The sequence below is a fragment of the Dipodomys ordii genome, unplaced genomic scaffold (assembly GCF_000151885.1).
Source record: "Dipodomys ordii isolate 6190 unplaced genomic scaffold, Dord_2.0 Scaffold34, whole genome shotgun sequence".
Taxonomy (NCBI): Eukaryota; Metazoa; Chordata; class Mammalia; order Rodentia; family Heteromyidae; genus Dipodomys; species Dipodomys ordii.
Genome location: NW_012267250.1, coordinates 14,290,001 through 14,299,903, shown reverse-complemented (window position 1 = coordinate 14,299,903; position 9,903 = coordinate 14,290,001). Strand labels below are relative to the sequence as shown.

The following is a 9,903-nucleotide window of genomic DNA, read 5'->3' as shown; positions in this document are numbered from 1 at the left end:
TATCTGGTAAGAAGGACTTTCTATGCGCTGGTACCAGTGCTTGAACTAGGGATCTGGCATTGTCACTTAGCTTTTTAGCTCACAGAAAGTACTCTACTACTAGAGCCATACCTCCGGCCTGGCTTTTTACTGCTTAGTTGGACATGAAGTCTCTAGACAATTTTTTTGGTCTGGACTGGCTTGTAATCACAACCCTTAGGTTTCAGCCTTGCCAGATCTAGGATTATAGGTGTGAGCCATTCACTCTCAGTTTTCTTGACTCTTAATTGTGAACCTCAGCCTCCATTGTGGGATGAGGGAAGGAGAGACTGTTGGAGAGAGTGTGAAGAGCAAGGCATCCCTGGAGGATTCCTGGTGAGGAAGGCGGGTAGGGCATCTTCTGTCAATTTTTCACAATGAAGGGATGTTGCATTTCTATCCATTTCTTGCTACAAGGAGAGAGATGAATCCTGGGGATGATCATGAAAATTCAAGAGAGTCAGGGATTTGGGACAGAGAAAAATCATTCCATGAAATGTATAGAGAAAAGCCTTGGAGGGAAAGAATGGAAACCACCTGGCCATTGTCAGCATGCCTGGTTTCAGTGGGGAAAATGAGACTGAGGAAGGAGAGATATGCTTGCATAGAAAAGACTAGAAAGGCCGGGCACTGGTGGCTCACGCCTGTAATCCTAGCTACTCAGGAGGCTGAGATCTGAGGATCACGGTTCAAAGCTAGTCCGGGCAGGAGAGCCCATGATACTCTTATCTCCAATAAAATCCACCAGAAAACGGGAAGTGGTGCTGTGGCTCAAGCGGTAGAGCACTTACTTTGAGCTGAAGAGAGCAGGGCCAGTGCCCAAGCCCAGAGTTCAAGCCCCATGACCAACCAAAAAAAGAAAAGAAAAGAAATGAAAATGTGGGTGACTCCTGAAAAAAACAGGAAATGTAGCCTGGTGTCCTCATGGAGACTCTATCTACAGGTGGGGCTAATAATATAATTATATAAGAAATTGTATTAATAAATTTAAATTAATGCAAAATTATATTTCCTGTTTATAACTATTATGTCAGCCTAATTATAGAGTTATATCATTAATAATTATGTAACGATTATGATTGAATAATATGTTTTTGTGTAAGTCTTGGGACTTGGGAGCTGTCCCTCCGCTCTTCAGCACAAGGCTAGCGCTCTACCACTCGAGCCATAGCACCACTTCTGGCTTTTTCTGCTTATGTGGTGCTGAGAAATCGAACCCAGGGCCTCATGCATGCAAGGAGAGCACTCTACCACTGAGCAACCTTCCCAGCCCTCAAGGGTCCTTCTTAATAAAAGTGCTGGGCCCATCAGCCAACACCTGTTCCCCTTGTTACTGGGAAGTATAAGTGTGTCATTCCCAGATATGTGCCTGCACAGGAAGTGAGAACTTTTCTTTAAAAATTGCCAGCAAAGAAAGTGGTGCTATAGCCGGGCTCTGGTGGTTCAGGCCTGTAATCCTAGCTACTCAGGAGGCTGAGATCTGAGGATTGAGGTTCAAAGGCACTTTGGGCAGGAAAGCCCATGAGACTCTTTTTTTTTTTTTTTTTGGGGTCCGGTCATGGGGCCTGAACTCTGGGCCTGGGCCCTGTCCCTCAGCTCTTCAGCTCAAGGCTAGCGCTCTACCACTTGAGCCACAGCGCCACTTCCGGCTTTTTTCTTTTTGCTTATGTGGTGCTGAGGAATCGAACCCAGGGCCTCATGCATGCAAGGCAAGCGCTCTACCACTTAGCCACCTTCCCAGCCTCCATGAGACTCTTATCTCCAGTAAACCACTCAAAAACCAGAAGTGGCACTGTGGCTCAAGCTGTAGACTGCTCACCTTGAGCTGAAGAACGCAGGGACAGTGCCCAAGCCCAGAGTTCAAGCCCCACGACTCACCAAAAAAAAAAAAAAAAAAGTGATGTTGTGGTCAAATGGTAAGGCACTAACCTTGTGCAGAAAAGCTCAGGGACATGTGTCCAAGTCTTGAGTTCAAGCCCTATAGCAAAAAAAAAAAAAAAGTTTGCCTCTGCCAGGCACCAGTAGCTCATGCCTCTAATCCTAGCTACTCAGGAAGCTGAAATATCAGGATCAGGCTTTGAAGCTAGTCTGGCAGGAAAGCCCAGCAGACTCTTATCTCCAATAAGCTATCCAAAAAAGCTAAAAGTGGTGCTGTGGCTCAAGTGGTAGAGCACTCGCATTGAGCAAAAGAAGGTCAGGGATAATGCCCAGGCTCAGAGTTCAAGACCTAGGACTAGAAAAAAAAAAGGCCAGCAAAAATAGGACTAGAGACCTGGCTCAACAGTAAAATGCCTGCCTAGCAATTGTGAGACCAAAAATTCCAGCTCTAGTGGAGAGATAGGCTTTCCAGTTAACATGAAACAAATACCCTTGTGAGCAGATTTTGAGCTAGAAGAGTACAACTACATGGCTCTGGAAAGCCCTCTGGTGCTGGGAATACCTTCCAGTCATGAGATTGAACTAATCCTGTTGAGAACTGCAGATGCTTCATGAGTACTTCCTTCTCTTTTGTGGGATCAAGGCCTTGGCCCTAAGTGTGTTCCTGAGGAGTTTTTGTCTCCTTGCACAGACTGCTATAGGTGACACCCTGGTCCAAGATATCCAGTATTCTCCAGACACCCACAATCTCCTGGTCCGGCTCAGTGATTCTTATAAAAGGTAAACACAATGGTGAACGGAGTCAGCACTGGGAGGCTGAACCCTTGGATTTCTAGGTCTGTATTGGTCTGCCTGTTCTGTGCCCACACTTAGTGGATGAAGAAAGAGGGGTCTCCAAGGCCTCCCAGCTTGCACGCAAAACCACAGGAACTGGAGATCCACACATGGAATGAATTTCAAGATGTATCACAGCTAGAAGAACTTCACACGTTGGAAGTTTTAGCAAGAATTTATTTTAATGTTTTAGAATAAATAGGATAACATGGTGAGATAAAGTGGCTGAGGGGTACTTCCTGCTTTCCATGCAAGAAATGGGAGTAAAGACTCAAAATGGTAGTTCTCCCTCCCCCTGTCTCCCCCAGGTCATAGGGTTTGAACTCAGGGCCTGGGTGCTGTCCCTGAGCCTCTTTGTGATCAAGGCTAGTGCTCTACCACTTGAGCCACAGCACTACTTCTGGTTTTTGATAGTCAATTGGAGATAAGAGTCTCACAGGGGCTCTTCTGCAGGGGCTGGCTCCAAACCATGATCCTCAGGTCTCAGCCTCCTGAGTAGCTAAAATTACTGTCATGAGCCACCAGTGCCACAAAATGGTGATACTTTTTTTTTTGGCCAGTCCTGAAGCTTGAAGTCCTCAGGGCCTGAGCACTGTCACTTAGCTTCTTTTGCTCAAGGCTAGCATTCTACTCCTTGAGTCACAGCACCACTTCCAGCCCTTTCTGTTTATGTAATACTGAGGAATCAAACCCAGGGCCTCATGCATGCTAGGCTATACTCTACCACGAAGCCACATTCCCAGCCCTTGTCTCTTATTCTTGTACTGAAAGGAGAAAGTGGTGGGAGGGTGCTGGTGGTTTTTCACTTAACTTTCTGGTTCTAGTTTCTAAGTTTTCAATATTAATGTTTTTGGCTTTTCTGTCTCTCATCTCTCTACTTGGCCTCCCTGTATTGCGCAGCCATCTGGGCAGTTGCCCTGGCCTGGCTCCCATTTTCTGGAGTCGTCAGTCTATGACCTGGCTTTGTGCTAATCCAGACCATTTCTACCCAAGGTCATTTCTAGAGACCCTGAAGGTGAACACAGAGAATCTGCCTCACATTGAAAATACAGGAAAGGTGAAAGGACTCATTCTCACCCTGAAAGGAGAGCCTGGTGGGCAGACCCAAGCATTTGACTTCTACTCCAGATATTTTGCTCCATGGTGGGATGTGGCTGAGGACCCCGTAACAGGTACTGTTTTCTTTGAGACCACAGGAGGGGGTTAAACATGAAAGAGGAGAAGCTGGGTATAGTGGTACATACTATAGTACCTGCTAAGGCCAAGAATTGAAGACCAAACTGAGCAACATAGTGATAACCCCATCTTTAAAAAAGAAAGAAAAAACAAGGATAACAAATAACTCTGTAGAGGACCTTCACGTGGCCTTCAAGGTTGCTTTAGTTCTGAGATACTTATGTGTATGTGCTGGTACTAGAGCTTGAACTCAGGGCCTCACACTCTTACTTCAGCTTTTTTCACTCAAGACTGGTGATCTAGCACTTGAGCCATACCTCACTTCTGGATTTTTGCTGGTTAATTGGAGTTGAGAGTCTCAGGAACTTTCTGGCTGGCTTTGAACTTTGATCCACAGATCCCAGCCTTCTGAGTAGCTAGGGTTACAGGCATGAGTTGTCCATGCTTGCTTGAACTCCCTTTGTTTCTCTGTCTCCCTCCATTTCTTCACTGAAAAGCATTATAGCAGGGTCAGACAGCCTGGATATGCATTCCTAACTTTCAGTTCTCCATCTTGATCAGATAACAAGTTAGCTTTATGCACACAGTACTCAGAAACTGGCTAATCACTGGAGCTGTTCTAGAAACTAAGCAACTAGCTCACTGAACCAAGGACACATCTTCCACCAGCCTGAAGAGAGGGATGAAATCAAAGGAATGCAATGCCTCCTCCTTTCATAGGTCATTGAAAACCATGGCTCTAGCAGCCCAGGGAGGAGGAAGGGTTGATGGGAAGCCTTCTGGGGGGCATGAACGCCAGCTCTGAAGGAGGCGGTGCAGAAGTTTTGTTAATGTACCATGCATCTACCTTAGCTCTTTCCATCTGGAGAGAGATAAATGCAAGCAAGACACAAAGCATCATGAGAATAATAGAAAAAGTTTATTGAAATGAATGAGAGCAGAGTAAGGGGCAGGCTGAGCAGAGTTCTATAGTTCCAGGCTTAGTTTGACTGGGATTTTATTTGGGTCAGGAGATGTGGTGGTTCTTTGTTTAGTGTGAATATTGATGGACAGGTTGACTGACAGGTACAGCTTCTGTACCAGAGGTGTATTTGCACAGGCTCCCATAGAGTGAAATAGTCTTGAACTACCCAGTTCCTGGGCATTATAGGGCAAAGAGGTCATTGTAGGGTAATCATTCTTGTCCTCATGCATGCATACAAAGGGGAGGCCCTGCTTACCTAATGCCCTCCCAGGTATGGGCCTGAGCCTAGAGATTTGATCAGCATCTTTAGGAGCCCTTTTTGATAGGACTTCCTGGAGGGATCATTTGGTAAGCCACTTGCTAACCTCAGACCTTTATTTGAAGGTCAAGAAAGGCTATCCTGTGGGCAGATCCAGGGCCCTGGGAACCATATCTGTTGGCCTGGCAACCAGGGATCTTGTTTGTTGCCTCCCTTAGTTTCAAGGCTCCCTTTCTTGTCAGATGGTGGGGGCGAGAGTGGTTTCAGGACCTTGACTCAGTTATTCTCTGAGGAATAAAACAAAAGAAATTCAAAGTTCAGCAAGCCAGCCCTTTTGCCATCTCAGGAAAATGTCCAATGTGGACATTTCTTCTTCCCACTTTGGAAGAGAAATTCTGAGCAGATTCACTGGAACACAGATGCTTCCCAAAGAATTTCAGTTGGCACAGAACATTTTTTTTGGGGGGGGAGGGTCCGGTTGTGGGGCCTGAACTCTGGGCCTGGGCGCTGTCCCTCAGCTCTTCAGCTCAAGGCTAGCCCTCTACCACTTGAGCCACAGTGCCACTTCTGGCTTTTTTCTTTTTGCTTATGTGGTGCTGAGGAATCGAACCCAGGGCCTCAGGCATGCAAGGCAAGCACTCTAACACTAAGCCACCTTCCCAGACCCAACACAGGGCATTTTTAAACCCCTGTAGTGGTGTTTTCTAGAGTGCTGAGGCCTTTGGACTATGATGACCAACCTTCTGGGGTGGCCTGAGGTTCAGGGGCTTCTTTACAGTGCTAATACCAAGCCAAACCTTGAGCAAAGAAGAATGGCTGATTCCTCTACTTGAACATTCCATTGCAGTAGATAAACTTTCCTGAAGGAGGACATCTTTTTCTTGCCACAAAGACTTCTCAGTCAGTTATAACTTTACATTTTGCTTCTTAAGTTTCCTCTTTCTTTCTTTTTTCTATTTTTTGAATTACTTACTATGTATTTCCCTGTTTTGGGGCTTGAATCCATTGTCCCTGAGCTATTGCTCTATCATTTGAGCAACAGCTACTCTTTGGGTGTTTTGGTGGTGAAAGAGATTAAGAGTCAACTGGACTTTCCTGACCTACGCTGTCTTTGAACTGTAATCCTCAGAGCTTAACCTCTTGAGATGCTATAATTACAGGCATGAGCCACTGGTGCCTACCTTTGTTTCTTTATTTTCATTTCTGATCTCTGGTTAAAATTTAAGATATAATTATGTGAGGAAAAAAAGTCCTTGACAAAGTCATTTGGCTCACCTTTCTCCCAAGCCCAGGAATGCTGGTTCAGGGTAAAACTTCAGTGTTAGACCTCAGGACCAAACTCCAGCATTTCCTTCGTCAGGTCTGGCAACTCACCTCTATATACTAAATAAAGATACACAGTGAGGGGCAGAGGAAGGAGATTCATTTTATGGCATGGCAGCCATGGAGGACATCACTTCAGCTAGTTCTTTGGAGTAGATGTTTTTGGGTATCGACATTTGCCTTAGGTTAAAATGGTAGAGTTGGGGCAGGGAGTGAAAGGTTTGCAGAGCAAAATAGTCTCAAGTCACAGATGGGGTCAGAGATGTGGAGACAGTCTGTTGTCTCAGGATTGGTCATCTGTTAGACTTGTCACAATGAGTCACTGACATCTGGCAGGTGGTCTGTCTCCCGCTCATTCCTTTTTGGCTTTCAAGATGGCTACTGTAAGGTCTGAGAGTCAGCCTGCTGATTAAGTTCCTGTCCTTTGTTCTACCTGTTTACAAAAATCTGTTCAGTTTCTTTTGTTTGTTTGTTTGGTTTTGTCAGTCATCGGGCTTGAACTCTGGGCCTGGGCACTGTCCCTGAGCTCTTCAGCTCAAGGTGAGCACTATACCACTTGAGCCACTTCTGTTCAGTTTCTATTGCCCCAGTGTTATAATGTTTTTCTGGTTTGACATACAAATTCCAGGCCCAGTTGGAACAGTCTCGTTACACTCTTTCTTGGAATGTGACTCTCCCTGAAATTCTCCTAGCCCAATTCCTTCTTGGAACTGACTCTGTACCCTAACTCCCACGATCCACCTAATGTGACCCATGTGACCCAGACAACCGCTTCCTAATATTTTGCTTAAATTGCACTCACACCTGTCCACTGCTGCTGCCTCCATTGCTGCTTGGAGCAGCCCAGCAGGTCTGTCCCCCAATACAGTCTTGAGCCCATATCAGTTGCTTGCCTCTCAGTTTTTATAGCTACAAAGCCAGGCACTGGTGGCTCACACCTGTGAACCTACTCAGGAAGCTGAGATCTGAGGATCATGATTCCAAGCCAGCCCAGGCAGGAAAGTCTGTGAAACTTTTATCTTCAATTAACCACAAGAAAACCAGAAATGGAGCTGTGGATCAAAGTGTTAGAGCATTAGCCTTGAGTAAAAAAGCTCAGGGACAGTGCCCAAGCCCTGAGTTCAAGCCCCATGATCAGGAGGGAAAAGATGGCTACAAAGTCATTGTAGGAGAGAATGGCTTAGGGAAAGGACATAGATACAAAATGGAAAAGTCTAGATGCCTAGTTTTTATTCTGCTCCTACGACATCTATGGGCCCAAGTAAGGCAGTCACTGTTTCTTGGCAGCTTTTAAGCACCTCTTGTGGGGAAGGGGGCTTAGCCTTTTGTCAGAGTTCCCCCCTTTCTTTGCATGTGCACCCCAGGACATGCTACATCTTTCATTAGAAGGATATAGATGTGTGTGAAGACCTTGATTTTCCCATCAAGGACTGACTGAACTGAAGGACAAAAATTAAATCCTGCAGTGCACATACCTGTAATCCTAGCTATTCAGGAGGCTGAAATCTGAGGATAGTGGTTTGAAGCCAGCCTGAACAGGAGTCTGTGCGACTTTCATCTCCAATTAACTCCCCCCACAACCTTCAAACAAGCCCAAAGTGGAGCTTTGGGTCAAGTGGTAGACATGGTCTTAAGCACAAAAGCTCAAGGACAGCAGCCGGGCCCTGAGTTCAAGCCCCAGTACTAATATGAAGCAATTAAAATTAAATCTGCAGTCAGCTAGAAGAAGCTTGTTCATACATTCTGTGTCTTCTTTTGGGTCTCTGCTCATAATTCTAAATTCTGCTGTGGCTAGGTTAATTTGAAGACTAGATGATCTAAGGTTTAGTCAAACTAGACAATGGATTGTGATCACTTACATATAGATGGAAAGGGCACCCCTGTTTTCTTCGAGATTGCCTTACAGTTTTTCCCTTCCTTTTAGGATCTGCACACACTATCCTCAGCAGCTACTGGTCCCAGCAGCTCGGGAAGAAACAAATGCGTGGTAGGACAGTTCTTTTCCAATTGCTTTTTTTTTTGCCTGTCTCCTATGCCCTTGAAAATGTAGTAAAATGTTATGTATCACTCATGTGAGACAGTCTTATATAATTTAAGTGTACTCTACTTCAAAATCCCTTCACCTCTGCTTCCCTCAACATGAAGACACTTTGGATACACCAAGTGCGCAATAAATGTTCAGTGACTAAAACTAACTTGCTGTGGCTCAAGTGGTAGAGTGCTAGCCTTTAACAAAACAAAAGAAAAAACAAACAAAAACCCTCAGGGACAGTGGGCAGGCCCTGAGTTCAAGCCCCAGGATGGGGGAAAGCAACAGCAACAACAAATTTCCAAAGCATCAGCTGCCTTAGGAGGACTCCAAGCTGGTAATGAGAAGTCTCTCGCTATCCCCTCACTATACCCTTAACTCCTTTTGTGCTTTGTTCAGCCTTTCAGTGTTCCAGACGAGGAGGAGAACTGAACATTGCTCTGCGACCGGATGGACGAGTGGATGTGAAGGGTGCAGCTACTGTGGTTTTAGAGGGCACGCTGATGGTCTAGACAGGCTGTACTAGCATGCCGCTGTCTCTGAGGACAAAGTGTTTTCTGCATGAAAAGAAAAAGGCTGCCTTTAGCAAGCCTGCCTAGTAGTCCACTCAATCCTCACGTGAAAAATAGAAAAAGAAAGACATAGCCATGGAAATGTAATAATGCTTCCAGAATAATTAACTAAGGGAATTTTAAAAACTCTAGTTGAGATGGTAGCAACTCGAATAATGTTATCTCTTTTGATGATAATACCAAAGAATGCAGGGGGAGGGAATATATTGGGAAGAGTGAGAAGCCATGTAAATTTAGGTGTGAATGCCTTATAGAATATCTGTGGGCCTTTGAAAGATTGTGAGGATATAGAGAAAGCTATTTTATGATTTAATGCCAAGAAAAAAAAGTACAAGCCAGGTGACCAAGCCTGTAATCCTAGCTACTTAAGAGTCTGAGATAGGAGGATGGAAGTTTGAGTGAGACTCTTATCTTTAATTAACCATCAAAAGCCAGAAGTCAAGCTATGACTCAAGCTATGGCTGGTACAGTACCAGCCTTAAGTAAAAAAGCTAAAGGATAGTACCCAGGCCCTGAGTTCAAGCTCCAGTACCAGTCCAAAAAACCAAACATCAAAAAAAACCCTAAAGCTAGGTATGTATGTAAGCTACTTATTATGATAGTAAAATTAAGTTCTGTGTCTTGATTTGTTTTGATATATGGCTTTAGAGTGATAAGTTTAAAAGGATTCTTCCTTTCTCTTAATAAAATGAGTTTAACAGAACTTTAAATCAGTGACATCTGTCATATTGAGTACTACAGCTGGCTCTGGGGTTAAGAGGATTCATTGTGGTCATTGATGCCAATTCTTAGCCATCTCACAAAAAAAATCTAGGCTAATGTTAGCAATTTTGCTACTACCATGTTTCTT

The 9,903-nt window shown here is 44.7% G+C and overlaps 1 protein-coding gene across 1 annotated transcript in view; it reads left to right on the top strand.

Moving 5' to 3' along the window:
• Window positions 1-9,442, top strand: part of Pbld (phenazine biosynthesis-like protein domain containing) — a 46,331-nt gene extending 36,889 nt beyond the window's left edge. Inside the window, exons 5-8 of the mRNA XM_013017053.1 lie at window positions 2,501-2,676; window positions 3,724-3,902; window positions 8,377-8,439; window positions 8,881-9,442. Of these exons, the coding sequence (XP_012872507.1) occupies window positions 2,501-2,676; window positions 3,724-3,902; window positions 8,377-8,439; window positions 8,881-8,993 (531 nt within the window). The 3' untranslated portion in view covers window positions 8,994-9,442. The remainder of the gene's footprint in view (window positions 1-2,500; window positions 2,677-3,723; window positions 3,903-8,376; window positions 8,440-8,880) is intronic.
• Window positions 9,443-9,903: the final 461 nt, after the last annotated feature.